This window comes from Triturus cristatus, chromosome 4_1, assembly GCF_964204655.1.
Source record: "Triturus cristatus chromosome 4_1, aTriCri1.1, whole genome shotgun sequence".
Classification (NCBI taxonomy): domain Eukaryota; kingdom Metazoa; phylum Chordata; class Amphibia; order Caudata; family Salamandridae; genus Triturus; species Triturus cristatus.
Window position 1 is genome coordinate 199,687,090 of NC_140585.1, and position 18,542 is coordinate 199,705,631.

General features: G+C 50.3%; 1 protein-coding gene across 8 annotated transcripts in view; it reads left to right on the forward strand.

The window, feature by feature from the left end:
• The window catches only part of PNLDC1 (PARN like ribonuclease domain containing exonuclease 1), a 374,781-nt gene that overhangs the window by 288,400 nt on the left and 67,839 nt on the right, over positions 1-18,542 (forward strand). For all 8 annotated transcript variants that reach the window (XR_014980732.1, XM_085650474.1, XM_085650477.1 and 5 more), the window contains one exon: positions 13,320-13,419. Coding sequence is in view for 7 of the 8 variants with exons in the window: in XM_085650474.1 (XP_085506600.1) it covers positions 13,320-13,419 (100 nt within the window). In the remaining variant the exon portion in view is untranslated. The remainder of the gene's footprint in view (positions 1-13,319; positions 13,420-18,542) is intronic.

Consider the following 18,542-nt stretch of genomic DNA (forward strand, 5'->3'; position numbering starts at 1 on the left):
GGTCGAGGGATCGCCTTCGGGCCTTACCCGAGACCCATCCCGTAGTTCTTCGGCCCCGCCCTCGGGCCCGGCCTCGGACGTTCGGCGGCAGATATTGCTGCATAAGCCAGCTGGTTTCCCTACCACAAAACCGAAACCGAAAGCTGCTCCGGTTCATACGAAACCGAAACTGAAAGTGGCGCTGGTCGGATCGAGGCCTTCGACGCCAGCGCAACGCGTCGGCACCGACCGCGCCAAGAGGGACTTCGGTGCCGAACTGGAATCGGGCGACATCGGAGTCGACAAACGGAAAAAGGCCATCGGCACCGAGAAACCTACTCGGCTACCGACGCCAACGACACCGAGGGCAATACCGCCTGCTTCGCCTCGCGTCGCTCCCTCCACGACGCCGATGCCTCACGTATCGAGGACGTCAACGGTGATCTCCACACCTCGACTCGAGGACCCGCCGGCACCGAAAAAATCCACGCCAGGCTCTACGAACCTGCCCGGTGACAAAGCCTCAAAGACGCCCCAAGTGTGGCCTGCTGCGACGCAAAGCAACAAAACCACGGCGGCCCTCAAAGACCCGTCGGGTTCCGGCCCGATCGGAGCTCCAGCAACCTCTACAGGGCCAGCCAACATTACCTTCGGCTTGCCTCCGTCGACAATCCCGAAGATGTTCCAACTCAGGACACGGGTTACCCAGACTCCGGTTCCACCGGACGAGACGTCTCCGTCACGTGTCATCGACGCCGACACTGGCAGGATGATTCTCCACGACCGAAGGATAACTTCGGAACCGCCATTGGACCCTTTCAGGATCCCACTAAAAAGGAAGCTGCCTGTGGAATCGGAACCTCTCCTTTATGAACCGTTCCGTTCCTCCTACCAGGCTCCACACAGGTTCTCCCCCACACGCTCCGACACGGATGCATTGGAGGACTACATGGATGACCAAGCACCCTACCATGTAGACACAGACCCTGATGACCAGCAGGACCCTGATCAAACTTGGGGCGACCCTGCAGACCCCGGTGCACCTCTCGATACACAGGACCCACAACTCTATGGGGCAAAAACATCTCCCACGGAGGATACTGCGGCGTTCAACGCTCTTATTGAACGTGCTGCAAATAACCATGGGGTACAGCTTCACTCAGATACCATCGAAGATGACTTTCTAATGGACACTTTTGCATCCTCAGAAACACATGTAAAAACTCTGCCAATGCTGAAGGGGGTCCTCAAACCAGCTAAGGACATTTTCAAGGAACCCACCAGGGCACGAGTGATAAACCCCAGGATTGATAAAAAAATACAGATCAGCACCTGGGGATCCTACTTACATCAGAGGACAATTACCACTCGACTCCATCGTCGTAGCGAATGCACGCAAGAGGGCACACTCGCAAACGACAGGTGACGCTCCTCCCCCGGACAAAGAGTCCAAGGTGCTAGAGACCTCTGGCAAGCGAGTTGCCGCCCAAGCTGCCAACATATGGCGCATAGCCAACACTCAAGCGCTCCTTGCTCGCTATGATAGAGCGCATTATGACACACTGGAGCAAATATTCCAACATCTCCCTGACCAGTTCAAGGAAGGCGCAGAAATGCTCATCAGAGAAGGACAGCTACTCACGAACGCTTCCATCAAATGTGCACTAGATGCTGCAGACACGGCTGCCAGAGCCATAAACACAAGCGTCATGCTGCGACGACATGCCTGGCTACGGATCTCAGGATTCAAGCCTGAGGTACAAAACAATATACTGAACCAGCCCGTCAACCCCGACTATTTATTCGGGCCAGAGGTTGACACCACCCTCGAAAAGATAAAAAAGGACACGGACACTGCAAAGTCCATGGGCGCCCTACAAACTCAGTCCTTTCGGAGCGGCTCCTTTCGTCGCCCCGGAAACAAGGGAGCAGGTAGAGGACAGGGGTCACAACAAACATATAACAAAGGCAATACACAGACCACCTACGATAAAAACACCCGAGGTGGATATCGTGGCTCCAGTACAAAGGGCAGAGGACGTGGCTACGGCAACACCAGGTCCTCCCCAAGAACAAGCAGTGACGCCCTCTCCCTTCCTCCCGACCACATAACACCTGTCGGGGGAAGGCTACAAAGGTTCCTGTCCACGTGGAATTCCATCACCACGGACAGGTGGGTCAAAGATATTGTAAGATACGGTTACTGTCTGGAGTTAACCTCCACTCCACCCACAATACCACCAAGAAGCCGTCCTATGTCCTCAGAGCACTTAACGCTCTTACAGCAAGAAGTGCAAAGTATGCTTCTAAAAGGCGCTATAGAGGTCGTACCCATCCACGAGCAGGGTACGGGAGTGTACTCCCTCTACTTCTTAATTCCAAAAAAGGACGGGTCGCTCAGACCTATATTAGACCTGAGACCCCTGAACCAGTACATTCTTTCGGAGCACTTTCACATGCTCACCCTACAGCAAGTCCTTCCGCTTCTCAAGCAGGGAGACTTCCTAGCCTCACTGGACCTCAAGGATGCGTACTTTCACATACCCATCCACCCCTCACACAAAAAATACCTCAGGTTCACTGTTCAGGGGCAGCACTATCAGTTCAAAGTCCTTCCCTTCGGCGTGACAACAGCGCCCAGGGTTTTCACGAAGTGCCTAGCTACGGTGGCAGCACATTTACGGAGGCAGCATATACACGTCTACCCCTACCTAGACGACTGGCTCGTTCAAGCGAAGTCAGCCCAGCAATGTGCAAGCCACATGTCCCGCACCATTCACCTTCTTCACAGTCTGGGATTCTCACTAAATTACCCAAAGTCCCATCTCCAGCCCGCACACGTACAACAGTACCTAGGTGCGACTATAGACACTCTGGCGGCCACAGCTCAGCCAAATTTAGTGAGGATCAACAGCATACAACTGCTGATCTCCAAGTTCAAACCCAATCACTCGCTTCCAGCGCGAGTGTTTATGCAGTTCATAGGCATGATGGCCTCCTGCATCTTCATAGTCCCGCACGCGAGGTTACATATGCGCCCACTTCAGGAGTGCCTAGCACGTCAGTGGAATCAGGCTCAAGGACAGTTGAAAGACCTAGTGTTGGTGAGCGGTCGGGCATACAACTCTCTGCATTGGTGGAATCCACAAAACCTTTGCAAGGGCCTACCGTTCCAAGAGCCTGTTCCGCAAATAGTACTGACAGCGGACGCGTCTCTCCAGGGATGGGGAGCTCATGTACTCCACTACACAGTGCAGGGACTATAGACGACACAACAGAAGAAGATGCACATCAACCTTCTGGAACTGATGGCAATCTTCCTGGCCATGAAGGCATTCAAAGTACATCTGTGCAACAAAGTCGTGTTGATCCGGACGGACAACATGACTGCCATGTACTACATACAGAAGCAGGGAGGAACACACTCTCCACAGTTGTCTCATCTGGCTCAGAGCATGTGGAAGTGGGCCATTCAGAGGAACATGTTCCTCATGGCGGAACACCTCCCCGGCAAGGACAACCAGATGGCGGATCTGCTCAGCAGACACAGCCACCAGATGCACGAGTGGGAGTTACACCCATCAGTACTCCAACCGTACTTCCAGCAGTGGGGTCATCCAGAGATAGACCTATTCGCGACAAGCGAAAACGCAAAATGCCAAAGCTTCGCCGCCAGATTCCCACATCCGCAGTCGCAGGGCAATGCGATATGGATGAACTGGTCCGGCAGATTTGCGTACGCTTTTCCCCCAGCGCCGCTGATACCGCTGGTGGCTCGCAAACTACGACAACACTCCCTGACACTCGTCCTAGTTGCTCCCACGTGGGCACGCCAGCCGTGGTACACCACCTTCCTCGAACTTTCCGTGGTGCCGCATCAAAGGCTGCGGATAAAACCCGCGCATTTGACGCAGAACCATGGAGAGGTTCAGCACCCAGATCCGCAACAGCTGAACCTGGCGATCTGGCTCCTGAAGTCCTAGAGTTTGGCTATCTCAACCTGCCACCTGACTGTATGGACATCATCAAGGAGGCCAGGAGACCCACTACCAGGGCTTGCTATGCAGCCAAATGGAAAAGGTTCGTCATTTATTGCGGTAATAATGACATCAACCCGCTGGACGCATCCATCCACAACATCATCTGTTACCTCTTACACCTATACCGATGCAGTCTGGCGTACACCTCTATACGTGTCCATTTGACCGCAATATCAGCCTACCTGCAAACCAGGCAGCACCTCTCTCTATTCAGAGTGCCTGCCATCAAAGCATTCTTGGAAGGGCTCAAACGAGTCATTCCACCTACTCACCCACCGGCTCCAATGTGGAACCTCAACTTGGTCCTCACACGCCTGATGGGTCCACCCTTTTAACCTCTACACTCATGCGAGATTCAATTCCTTACCTGGAAAGTGGCCTTCCTAGTAGCGATCACTTCCCTAAGAAGAGTTGGTGAACTCCAGGCACTAACCGTTCAAGAGCCATTTATTCAGGTTCACGCCAACAGGGTCGTACTACGTACCAACCCCAAATTCATGCCCAAAGTAATATCGCAGTTCCACATGAACCAGACTATTGAACTGCCCGTTTTCTTCCAAAACCCACAAACTGTTGCAGAAAGGGCACTACATACACTAGATGTAAAGAGGGCCCTCATGTACTACATCGACAGGACTAAACCATTCAGGAAGACAAAACAACTGTTCGTTGCCTTTGCCCCACACCACAAAGGTAACGCCATCTCCAAAGCAGGGATAGCCAGATGGATAGTTAAGTGTATTCAAATCTGTTATCAAAAGGCAAAACGCACATTAACTATTCCACCACGAGCCCACTCAACACGTAAGTTGGGGGCTTCCATGGCCTTCCTAGGAAATATTCCCCTGCATGATATATGCAGAGCAGCCACATGGTCCACTACACACACATTTACAAAACACTATTGTGTAGATGTGCAGTCAAAACAGCAGGCAGCTGTAGGACAGGCTGTTCTCAAGACACTTTTTCAGACCGCTGCAGCTGGCACGGGTAGCCGCCGCTAATAGAGGGCACTGCTATGTATTCTATGCACAGATATGAATTCAGCAGCCCACATGCCTCGAACTGAATATGCTACTTACCAGTATGCATCTGTTCTTGGCATGTAGGGCTGCTGACATTCATATCGCCCTCCCTCCTCCCCGGCGCCTGTCGCAGCTGCAGCTCTCAGAATTACTGCAAGCATGGTCATCACTTTCTGTATCTACTCCATCACTGCCACAATGGCGAAAAACAATCTGAGGATGGAGAGGATGCCCATGCGCACTGTAGTCCAGGGGAGGAGTCACCTATCCAAGGATACTTCGAAGACTCTTCCAGGACAACAACGTGCAAACATCCGGACCCAACACTAGGCGGCGATCTATGCACAGATATGAATGTCAGCAGCCCTACATGCCAAGAACAGATGCATACTGGTAAGTAGCATATTCATTTTCTAAGACGGTGTGGAGTAAAACTGCGGCGTTTTTACTGTTACTGTGAGTGTTGATACAAATACTGTACACATTGCCTTTGATAGACTAGACCGCTCAGGCCAGGCTACCTAGAGGGTGTGCAAGGATTATCGTAACAGTGCATCCCCCTTACCCTAACTAGAATCCCCCCGACCTAACATCGGCCAGTCAGTTTAAATAAAACATTGCAATCGAATTTCCAATCAAGGGCACCCACCATAGCACCAGTTGCAGTACATGAAGAACATTGAAATCAACTTTCAGAGAGACTTTGAGAGCGCTAAGCATAGTACCAGTTTCATTACATGCGGAACATTGAAAACACTATAGTGTAGCACCAGTGGACATTACCTGGTGAACATTGAACTCAGACTTTCAAAGTAGTGCTGAGCTAAGTACTAATTGTATTCCATGAGGGACATTGTTACCTGATGAAAATACATTCATTGGATGTTTTGTTACAGATCACCATGCCGCTGTAATCCTTCACCGTGTCGAGGTAGTCAGGTTATAATACCACATCAATGACTCCTTCCAGTTTATTTTAATTAAAAAGTTTCATACTATTTATATCTGTTAATGGTTTCTCATAATTAGGTCAATCCTTAGCCCAAAATTCTATATAGCCACACTTGTGGTCTTAGAGACCACTTCAGAATGAGAGTGAAGTTAGATCATGCAGTAGTGAATAACATAAAATAGGCTCTCAATGCTGCTGTACACGTCAATTCCACAGTCACATCACTCATGTGCACACCACTGAACAGCAATTTCTGCCCCAACTTGCTAAATTCTCACCTGAGAGTAAGTCAGTAAACGAAGACCCCATGAATTTCCCTTAGCATGCTGTCAGCAATTTCTATAAACTAATTGTGTCTGTTATTATCATCATAGAATACAGTAGGTCTGTAATGAGCCGACTATATCGATCCCCGAATGGCATTGAAAGGATGCCTAACAAGCATGAAGTTAGTTAACGCCACTGTAGGAGACACCTGATAGATGACACCCCTTGTGTTGCCTGTAACCTTGTATCAATCGACGCACTAAATTGACATAAGTGAAGCTGGGGCCAAATGACCAGTAACACTAACATATATATCAATATAGAAGGGGAATGAATAGAGAGACAAGGAGCAGTAATCTGCAGACGCTTCTAATTGGGTGTCTTGCGGAGCCTATAACATTAAACTAGTCAATGTACAACGCTAATGTTTATATAAATAGAGCCGCAGAGCCAGCAACATACTAGCAAATCAATTGGTAAACAGTAATACATTTGGTTCACAAATGGTGCAATTGGGTATGATGCCCTGCACAATATATTTTGGAATATTTGACATCGCAGTCCGGGTCAACACACAATCGCCAAATCATCCAAAGGGGCGGTGCTACACACCCGTCCACGAATGCATTTTATTCAGAATGTGAAGTGTGAAGAGTAGCAATACTCTTATCTCCTGTTCACACAAAACTCGTAGAACGGGTACCCACTAACTGTGGCAGCCATCTTGTGTGTAAAGGATCGCAACCATTGAGAATAATTGTAAAGAAATGAGAGAAGAGAGCAGGAAAGACAGTCCACCCATTAAGACAAAATGGTACGATGTCATATCACAGATCAATATATCGCTCAAATCATTGTCAATAAAGCCATATAGTGTTGTATGATCACAATGTATCACCGACCGCTTGTGCACATATATTGAGTAACATCACAGTCAAGGTCTCCATGGATTAATATCTGACAAGAGAGTGATGATACGTGATAAAAATACCTAAAATACCCTTTGCGCAGTCACTGGCTACCAGTGGTGGTAGCTATACATGTATTCCGATAGTAAACTTTCACTTTCAGAGTATGGGCTAGGAACCAAAACCACTAAGCACCAGTAACCCCCCCACCCTCAACTGAATGGGCACGATGCAATGAGCCTGAGCCAGCAAACTCGACGAGCTCGCAACCGAGTCAACCCGCCCCCGCAAATGACTAGCAGTTGACCCACTACGCTCCCTGCCCTGTGTGGTGTGTGCATGCCCAAGCCTCAGAACCTTCCCCCCACCGTGGCGATAAACTGCCCCTCCACCGGGAATATCTGGACACCCTTCGCTTAACTGTAACTATTACCACAACCTGCTTTGATCGATGCATCCTCTGTCACGCCCCTCACCTGTGGAAATAATGACGATTGACCCAGCGACACGAACAAACTCCCTGGCCCCCCATTCTTGACCAAAGAATGCCCGCCATTTTCCCCCAGACGTCCACAAAGTGCCCATTCCAAGTACATTTTCCCCTGATTTCGGCACGCTCATCGCAGCGATTAATGAGCTTTTGAGAACTAGATGTAAACACCCCGTGCCAGAGGTCATTACCAGAGAAGCGCCCCTGTTCGGCCTCTGCCCCCAAAATGTCCTGGTAACCTTACACCGTGGCAGCCACTAAATTATCCCCGCCGCATTCACTCCCATGAAGGATCCTGTTACGCCAGACCACCAACTGAATTCGTAATCCCCTGCCCCCTCAGGATGCTATGTGATGCTTACATCATTTGTGCCGGCGCTGAGCGTAAACTGCTATGCGATTCCATGCCCTCACAACTTTCCCAAGACTCCGCCACACACGTGTGATCACAGCCACCCTGTGCAGGCGTTCACAACGCGCTGCCCTCGTCCCCCCAGCCAGACATCTAACCACCGCCAGACGTTCCGTTTAACATTACCTTGGTCGTATAATCACCAAATCCCTCATACCGAACAACGGGCCAACCTGCCCCCCACGTGCCGCCTCTGCCGAGCACATCCTCCGCGCTGTGCGAGAAACCTCCACCAGTGCAGCCTCTTGTCCTCCGGCGGCGCGACTCTCTCTCCTGGATACCCGCAGCGATCCCTCGTGTCTCAATGCTTCTTGCCCTGCAAAACCGGAAGAGACGAGAAAGAAGGGAAGGGACGTTAAAACCAGGATCTCAGCGTTCTCCCGCTCCTGCAGGGAAACAAAGGAAAAAAAGTTAAAGGTCCTCCCGAGGGAGGAGGCACACACGACGGGTGTGCTGCCGAGGGGAGCGGAGAGCAAAGAGACTGCTCTTCGCGCTCCCCCCGGCTTTATACCACCTCACACCACCAGTTGAAACTGGTTCTTGCTGAGGAGGTCACCCGCGCCCCGGAAGCGATCCGATCACTTCCGGGGCACGGCCCCCAGCCAATGCTGGGGCCACTGGAGCAAGAAAGATACGGGGGTACGGCCGACCACCATAAGGGCGGCGGGGCCTATGCTGGCCCCGCCTTTCTCATTTTAGCGGAGATGGACGTGTCCTGTTGTTCCAAACTTCCTGAGTTGTGATGGCCGTTTTTGTCCAATTTATTTGGCATTATTGGGCTCTGCATACCAGTTACCTCTTCTGTTGGAGCATAAATTGCAGCCATTGGATCCTTTAGTGAAAAGAATTTCTGTTTTCCATTTTTGCTGCCAAAATTAAAGAGTGTTAATTCTGGAGTTGGTGCCGCTACTAGCCTTTCTCTCGACCCAAGTGACTTCCTTTTTTTACTTGATGCAGGTGTTAGTACCGTTGGGGGGATATTTTTTCTATTTTTCCTTGTTGCCGCCTGACACATTTTTCCTGATCTCATCTTCCCTGTGTAGAATAATTTTCCTTAGCTTTAATTTATTTTATCTGGCCACTTGATCCTTTGTTAATATTTTGTGGTAAATATATTAAAAATATACGCTCCTCTTTTTGGGTTGCGTTACAGTGCTGTTACCGTTACAGGACGATTTTCAAATCTTTTTCCAGGGCTCTAGAGCCCTCGTACCTTCTTACTCCCCGCCCGCTAGCTTCCTCACTGATGGAATATTTCGAGTTATTTGCAAACAGGCTAGCGAGCACTCTTTCCTTTAAAAGTGTCCTCCCAGATGTAACAGGCCTTTGTTTTTTTGTTTTCTATTAGCACAGAAGCTATCTGTGACTTTATAACGTTGTGGTCCCTAAGAACTATTGGACCTACGAGGCCTGTATGGTTTTTGAAAGCGGGGGGGCACGGAACCAAGGCTTAGGCGAGCCCCCTATGCCTTGCTTGTGACTAGTGGATCTTTAGTTCTATAGTTGTTCCTTGGTTGAGATGTTCCTGAGTTGACCTCAAAACCAGTGAGGTAGCCACACCCGGTCCAAAGTCCGGAGTCAGAGGTTTCCTTGTACAACTGTACAAAGATTGATTGGGGGTAATGGGGGCTGGTGAAAAAGGTGGAGCAGTAGAGCAGTTGGGCAGTGGACCGGTAAAATCGGAAAAGCACAGAAGAGCACGGGGTAAGAAGGCAATGACTGGCAGTCAAGCGGGCAATAAATTGGACAAGAGTAGGAACAAGGAGGAGAAAACAAAGAGCAAGGAAGCAGGGAGACCGAGAGGAGGGCACACTGGTGAGCCGGGCCCAACCACACTCAGCGATCGCCTCTAATGACGACTGCTCTCTTACTCGTGCTTACCCTCTACTGTTGCTGCTTTCCCTCGACATCTCGGGTGTCCAAAACAGCCTGGAGCTGACTGGCAGCTGACCGGCAGTTACTCCCCTGCAATTCCCGCAGTTCGCGCAAATCGCGCTGCCGGTACTGGTGCAGGTGTAGCCAAAGCGTCAGTGCTAGTCTCCTCTCCTCAGGCACCTCGGCAACCGCTACCTCGGCTGCCGCCCGGCACTCGACTCAGCACTCGCTCGCTGGCGCTCGCCGTTCCGGCTTTTACGGCGTTGTGGGGTGTGTGTGGGAGTGAGAGGGAGACTGAGTGAAGTTGTCTGGTGGGTTTGCGGAAGGGAAGCTGGTGTTGAGGTATGCAGGTCCCATGTTGTGCAGTGACTTGAATGCATGTGTGAGAAGTTTGAACTGGCAGCTCTTCTGGATGGGGAGCCAGCAGATCTCTCTGAGGAGTGGTGTGGGTTCAACGTGGGAGGTCAAGGACAAGTCTGGCGGGGTGTTTTGGATGGTTTGAAGTCTGTAAAGGAGATGTGTTGGGGTGCTGGTGTAGTGTGTTGCCATATGCTTGTGATTAGGGCCTACTTGATGGTACACCTGGTGCCAGTGGCAGCCACTTGAAGATTTTGTGTAACATGCAGAGGAGGTGGAAGCAAGAGAAGGTGACAGCATTGACCTGGGACTTCATGGTGAGAGCGTTGTCCAGGATGAGGCCTAGATTCCTAGTGTGGTTGGTTCGGGTGGATGTGGATCCAAGATTGGCGGGCCACCTGGTAGAGCCCCAAGGAGAGCTCATATTCCCAAAGATCAGCACTTCAGTTTTGTCGGTGTTGAGCTTCAGGCAGTTTTCTTTCATTCAGTTGGCCACTCTGGTAATGCGTTATTTGAAGTTTGTCTTGGTGGTGACAATGTCATCAGAAAGGGAAAAAATTAGCCGGATGGTGTTAGTGTAGGAGAAGATGTTGATTTCGTGGGATCTTATGATGTTTACCAAAGGAGTCATGTAAATGTAGAAGAGTGTTGAGCTGAGTGATAGTCCCTGTGGGACTCCGCAGATGAGATCCTTGGGTTCTAAAGCTGTCGTAGAGTACCTGACTCGTATTCTTCCGGAGAGGAAGGAAGCTATCCATTTGAATGCTGTTCCTTGTATTCCTGCTGTGTGTAGTCTGGAGATGAGTGTGTGGTGGGAGAAGGTGTCAAAAGCAGCGGAGAGGTCGAGGAGGATAAGGGAGGTGGTCTGTCCACAGTTGAGGTTAGTGCATATGCCGTCTCTTGCAGCGATGAGGGCTGTTTTGTGCTGTGGTTCTCTCAGAATTCTGATTGCGAGTTTTCCAGGAGTTTGTGGTTTAAAGTTATTTCTTAATAGTCTTCTCAAATTGGGAAGGCTAGTAGCGAGATAGGTTGGTGGTTGATGAGTACTTCATGGTCTGATGAGAGTTAAGGAAGGCAGGGACTTTGGTATGTTTCTAGCTGTCTGATAAGGTGGCTGTCTTAAGGAAGGTGTTGATGAAGGAACTGAGTGCAGTGTTGATCGTGGCTCTTGCCAGGTTGTAGATATGATGGGGGCAGGGGTCTTTGGGAGTCCCTGAGTGGACTGTCTTCATTATTGCTGCAGCGTCCTCTATGGAAAGAGTTCTATGCTGTCATTTGGTAGTCTTTGGTTGATTAGGTTAGCAAGTTAGGAAGGTCAATGGGGTGTGGCTGGGGTTGGAAGTTGCTGTAAGTATTGGTGATTTCGCGGGACAAGTCCGCGACGTTGTTGCAGAGATATTGTGAAGGGGTGATGGTTGGAGTTGAAGTTTTTGGGTTGGTGAATTTCTTGATGTGTGGAAAGGTTCCTTGCGGTTGTTGGCGCTAGATTCTATTCTTAAGGTCAGCACCTTTTTCTTGGTCTCTTTTACTTGATGGGCATAGCATCTAAGTGCGGCCTTGTAGGGGTTTCTTGTGGTGGTTACTCGGGTGATTCTCCATTTCCTTTCAAATTTTTTGCAAACACTCTTGGATTCTCTGAGGTCGGCATTGTACCAGCTAGCTTGTTTGTTGGATCTTTTGGGTTTCGTGTTTATCAGGGATGCCAGGGTATTGGCACAGGTGGTGTTCAGTTATTGAAGTTCTTTTTGTTGTTGATGAGGTCGTTGGTGGGGTCTCGGTAGTTTAGTTGAAGGGCATTGAGCCATTCCGTTTCTGTAACTTTCTTCTAGCAGCGGCTTGGGATGTTGCTAAACTCTGTTGGGGTGGTTGGTGGCCATGTTATGTGGAAATGGATGATGGAGTAGTCAGTCTATGGGGTGGAGTGATGTGGCTGACTTTAACCTTGTCACTGGAGAAGACGATGGAATCAAGGGTGTGTTCGGTATTGTGGGTAGGTCCCTATATGAGCTGGGAGAGACCGATGTTCTGTAGACTTACAAGCAAGTCCATGGGCTCGCCGATATTACATTTGAGATCGCCTAGGTATATGAAGTCTTTGGTGCCCATGGTGAGAGGTGCTGTGGGGTCAGTCTCTTAAATGTTTAAAATTTCATATCTTTGGTTCTACTGATTAGATTCATGTAGTTTTGGTCTTGATTTAGTTATTAAAGTTGGCTCTATTTTTCTAAATCGGTGTGGGATTTTTTTGTGTGCGGTGTTTTCACTTTATAACTGTTTGTACTGTGCACAAATACTTTACAATTTGCCTTTAAGTTAAGCCTGACTGCTCTGTGCCAAGCTACCAAAGGGATGAGTGGCAGTGACGTTAGCCCTCAATCAGCCCTCAATCTGACCAGCATTTATGGTGTTTCATCTGAATAAATTGATCTTTGGCTCTTCACATCTTTCCTAACAAAAACAGTATCTGCCTTTCACAAGAACCTGTCCATCACTCTTCCATCTTACTTTGCTCTTCCTCCTCACTCTGCTCTTCCTCCTCACTCTGCTCTTCCTCCTCACTCCACCAAAGAAAAGGAGCGGCTACATAGACTGAACACCAGGCATCTTACTACATCAACCGCACTGGAAGGATAACGAGGATGATCAGCGCTTTTGTGTGCTCTGCTAGATAAATAATTAAAATCTGTGCCTTGTCAAGAAGATCCCCTTCAATTTCCATGTATGCGTATTCTGCCACAGTCTTAGCTGCTTCCACTGCTCTTATCAGATGCATTCCAGAGGTTGACATATACCACACAGCCAACATTGCTTCACAGTTACATGCATTTTACTGCCTCACTGGGAGCTCTTTCTAACCTAAGGTTACTGTTACCACTCCTGCTCTCTATGGTCTCACTGTCCCACCATCCCTCTCCTAGTGTTCTGCCATTTTGAACCATATTAGTGTCAGTGCATCCTTGCATCAGAAGATAGATTGTCGTGGACCCTTCTGAATTGAGCTTTTTTTCTTCTAGGGACACGGAGGATCCTACACGTCCTTTCTCTCGTTACATGGATGTAATCAGGGAACATATCAACCAAGTGAATCTAATCCGTGCTAGAGTCTCCCGCATTGTAAGTGTTTACCTAATGTTCCTGCTCTCAGCCTTATTCTCCCATTGCCCTCACCCTCATGCTGCTTGACCTGCTTTCCTAGTTCTCCTCCTTGCTCTCCCCTTCACTCCAGTCGTCATTCTTACCAATCGGTACCACACTGATTGGGTACCATGGAATTGTGTAATAGTAATACCTGTTCTTTGTAGCCCATAGTGACTGCAAAACTACTTTTAAGTGATGCTCAAATAAGTTACAGAGGGCTCTAAGGCTATAGAACAGTGGTGGCTGGTATTTAACAGTGCCAGGGGGGTCGAGTCGCAGGGCTGCGTAGAGGGTGCAGGGGGAAGTGAATAAAGAAAAAAAACACTTACCTCTCTGCTACTGCCTTCTCTCCCTCTGCGCCCGCTTCCAGGGAAGGAAGTACCCAGCTCCCAGCTTCCCAATAGCAAAACACCACGCTGCAATGCAGCGTTGTGATTGGTCTGATAGCTGTGGTTCGACGCTCAGCAGAGGATGGTAGGCTGGCCATGTTGTCCATGCAGGCTGAAATGCAGCCTGCATGGAGAACATGCAAATTGCACATGACGGTTTGATCGGCCTGAGGTGGCCGGCCAAAGTGTCCTGCACACTTGGAGTAGGAAAACCACTCCTCCCCTGCCCTGCTCTGTGAGCAAAGCAGGCCCGCCCCTTCCAATCTCAGCAAGGGAAAAAATAAAATGATAATACCAAGGAGTTATTTTTTTTTTTTATCTTTGACTTGTTCAGTTAGGTGACGCTCCGCCTTAATGAGGAGCAGCCACTGCCCTAGAGACTGTTATAATTTGAAATCTCCCCGGGCTCTGTGAGGCCTTTTGTTCACAGCAATACCTGTGAAAAAGCATTGGAATGTTGGAGCTCCAGGCTTCTGCCGGCCTTTAGAAGCCCGGAGCACTACATTGTTTTCAAAGGAGCTCCCAACATTCCAGTGTTGTAATATTAAATAAATGTTAAACTAGTTTGTAGTTTTTTTAAGCCTTTATCATACAAGTAAAAATACAAAATGTCTTAAGTTTTACCAAAGTAATTACTTCAGCACTGCTCAAAGCATGACAGGTTTTGGATGGCATAGTTATGCACCCTGTATAACTTATTTAAAAGGTATTATACACCGACTCAAACTTGTGGAGAATGTTCTTGTTTGACAGTTCTGTCCACCAGTAATTCTTGTTTTTTTTTCTTTTTTAAACAGGCCGCGTAACTGGTCATTAGCTTACTCTGATTGAAGTACAGTTGTTGTTGTTTAGGTTGAGCCTATACAGCGCGTGCTCTGTTAGGCAATCTGTTGTAGGTAGTTTGTGGGGGTTCTGATTCCTCCCAGGCATTGGATTGGCTTTTGCCTGTGTCTTTTAAGAATCGTTGCCTACATAATTGCTACTGGTGGGTGCATGTCCTATCTTTTCTGGGAAGTTAACCCCATGGAGTATTGCCGCTGGAGCAAGCAGCCACGCGCACGCAGTCCCTGCGTGCAGTTCTGACCTCGGAGTGGAGCCGATGACTGCTTGTTTCGTGAGGGGGCCGGTCAGCCTAGCACACGGCCGAGACGTCACAGACCACGACCAGCTAAGTCTGGACGTAAATTGGGTTCGAGAAAGACCCCCCACGAACACACCTCCTCTGGCGTCAGAAGCCATGCCTCTCCCCTGGTGCCACACTGAAGGAAAACAGCAAGAAGGGGCAGCATTCACAGAAAGAAGCGAGGATCAAGCATACGGAGGAGCACGACCTAACGGAGGCCATGTGAAAGAGCTAAGAGGAACCATGAGCCAGCGGGATACCTTGCTGCACCTGTCCGCTGGAGGGTGAGGATGACCTCCTGTCACCACAAACCCTGCTTCCCAGACCAGTCACTGCTCACCACGCACAAAATCTGTGCCGCCTCGATGGTGCCTACTCCCCTAGGGACCATGCCTTTGAGAATCACATTCTAAAACGTCCCTTGTCTCTGAGACTACCGCCCCCCCCCCTAATAATAGTGCCATCTCCTCAACGTCTCTTTCCCTAAGATGCCCCGCCCTTGCCTGCACGAACTTGCCTCCCTTTCCTGCACAAGCCTGCCTGCCTACCCTCCTTCTGCACTTTACATCGCCCCCCTCCCACAATTGCCTTCCCCCCACCAAGTCTGCCTTCCACCTCACACCCTCGTCCACCCGGGAGTTTGCCTTCCCCTTCACCCCCCCCCTCCTAGAGTCTGCCTTCCCCATCACATACACCTGTGAGCTTGGCTTCTCCTTCAACCCCCAGCCTGCCTTTCCCTCCAGCACCCGTGAATCTGCTTTCCCCCTCACTGCCCCGTGAGCCTGGCTTTCCAAGTTTGCTTTCCTCCGATCCCCCGAGAATCTCCCTTACGCCCTCGTGAGTCAAATTGCCCCACCCCTATCCACGGCCTCACAAGACTGCCAGCTTCCCTTTGTGAAGACCGCCCCCTCTAGACTTAAACAGTCGAGTAAGTGATGCACATACACAGGAGGTGCACGGTGACTACCACCGCGTATACAATGCTAGCCTCGTTTACCCACTTAACTTGGCAATAGCACCCAATGGAACAACTTCCCCCACTTGCTTCATGACCTGGTACCACCGTCCAGGCCCTTACCTTCTGCTGTAGGTACCCGACCGGCCGTAAGCACCCACGCGACCAGTGCCGCGCCACGCCAGCTAATCCGGTGGGTTAGGAGAGTAATCTCAGCCTGCGCGGCTCACAGAAGGGGTGAAAATACAGGCCTGTACGTGCCCCTTCTTGAGTATCACCTGTGTTGCTCAAATTGATGGCTGGACCCCGTAATACCCTGCTTCTTTTTCTGGTTGATGAGACTTGTTCAGCACTCTTTCACTGCAATAGATGAACACACAAGATCACGTGCAATCCCCCTCATCCCCCCACTGGTCAACACCAAACCCAGGTGTGACCCACCAACTGCTAATATGCAAGGCTACCTATGAGATGCTTACTGTCCCCCTTTAATAATCCCTGCACTGTTACAGTAAGGTAGTTTGCCTTGCCTCCCCCTCAATATTAATGTACCTCTTTTGTGTCTGCACAATCAATGGAAATGTACTTCCTCCCCCACTGTGTGTGCCTCAAAATTGAAACAATAGGAATTGCACACTTAACCTTGAGAGTAAGAGTCTGAGACGTTAACCATTAGGCCACAGTGAGACTCTGTCGCTTTACCCGCTTTGCACAGTAGATATAGCCTCCTTTGGAGCTACCTAACGCGCTCCGCTATCCCAGCGCCGCTCTGTGTGCCTTTCTGGTCCCCGCCGTACTATGCCGCGCGGTCAACCAATGCGTGTACACACCTCTTGCAGGTCAGAATCCCGGACGCTTGGAGCTGATCGAGTTAGCACTTACCCGGTCTTGTCCGCAACCCGACCCGCACTCGCTCTGAAAACCTCAGCTCCCGCCGCAATCAGACGTCCGACGACTCGTTGCAGCGATGGGCACAAACTTGCACGATGCTCCGGCACACTCCCGGAAACCCTCGCTTCCACGTTGGTACTCGTACCATTCCAGCGTCGATCTCCAGACCTCGGGAAGCTTGAACTTGCTACGTTCCTCACGCAACGCTCCAGCGGCGATCCTCGAGAGGCCAGGACTCGTTCCAGCGGCGATCTTGCGACGCTCCTCATCCTGAAAGATAAAACAGAAAATTAAATAGCAGCCTCCTAGCGAGGCTGATTTACAGGCTGGGGAGCGCAGAAGGCAAAGAGGAAGATTCCTCTGCTCCCCAGCCTTTTATGGCTACCTTGCACCAGACTGGTTCTAGCTGGCCTGGTGCTGGCCCTGTGCGTGACCCGGAATTGATTCACTTCACTTCCGGGTCACGACCCATGACCACCGACCAATCTTGGTGGAGGTGCGTCGGTCGCGTCACTGCTGTGTGCGACAGACCCGCCTCCCAGGTCGTCGGGGGCCTGCAGGACCACCATATTCTCGGCGTGTCCGATGCCGGCCCCGCCTTTTCTAGAGTCTGCCTTCCCCATCACATACACCTGTGAGCTTGCCTTCTCCTTCAACCCCCAGCCTGCCATTCCCTCCAGCCCCCGTGAATCTGCTTTCCCCCTCACTGCCCTGTGAGCCTGGCTTTCCAAGTTAGCTTTTCCTCCAATACCCCGAGAATCTCCCTTGCACCCTTGTGAGTCAAATTGCCCCACCCCCATCCACGGCCTCACAAGACTGCCAGTTTCCTTTTGTGAAGACCGCCCCCTCTAGAATTAAACAGTCAAGTAAGTGATGCGCGTGCACAGGAGAGGTGACATTGCGCCTCTCAACTTGCTTCATGACTGCGTTAGTTGATGGCACTGTCAGTCTTGGATTTCTCCCCACCACCCTCCTCCCTACAGGAAAGCGCAAGGGATAGTTCCCCTCCTCGTATCCAGGCCCAGGGCATGGAGTTTGCACACAGATCGCAGAAGGAGCACGCAACCCACTGCCTCCCTGACGGACCCGCGGCCTGTTCGGAAGCAGGGCCGGCGATAGGCATGGGCAGTGAGGGCCTCCTACTCAGACTACCAGCATGGGTCCCCACACCGATTGTGTGTCCTCTTGTTTCCCTGCTGATCTATCTAAAAGAAAGGTGTCTACTTGCAATTGGGGGCCATGGGACCCCCCGCCCCCCCACTCCCCATGCCTCTCAGGGATGGTGTTGGGAAGACTAGGCGAGGGAGATGCTTCCTCTTGTCCCAATTGCAAGGAGACCATTCAGAGACACTGCGGGAGGCCGATTGTCCAGCGTGTTAGCGTCCCAACAGTTTTAAAGTTTAGCCCACAAGCAATACTCACACCTATCCAGCTGAAGGTGTGAGAATTGCTTGGGGGCTCAAAGTTAAAACTGTGGAGGCGCTAAAATGCTGGCCAATGGGCCTCCCGCAGTGTCTCTGAATGGTTTTGCAAGGGGTCACTTATGTAAATTAGAGCGGCCTCACACATTCCCTTGTGGCCCAGGGCCCCGCAAATCCTGGAGCCGGCCCTGTTCGGAAGAATCATTGTTCTCTTCTTACTCCTGTTATTACGTTCTCCTTCCTCTCCAGTCCGTTTCCTTTTTTAGATGTCTTTTTCTCTCTCTTTTAGAAGCATTCGCAGCATGCCTCGATCTAACCTC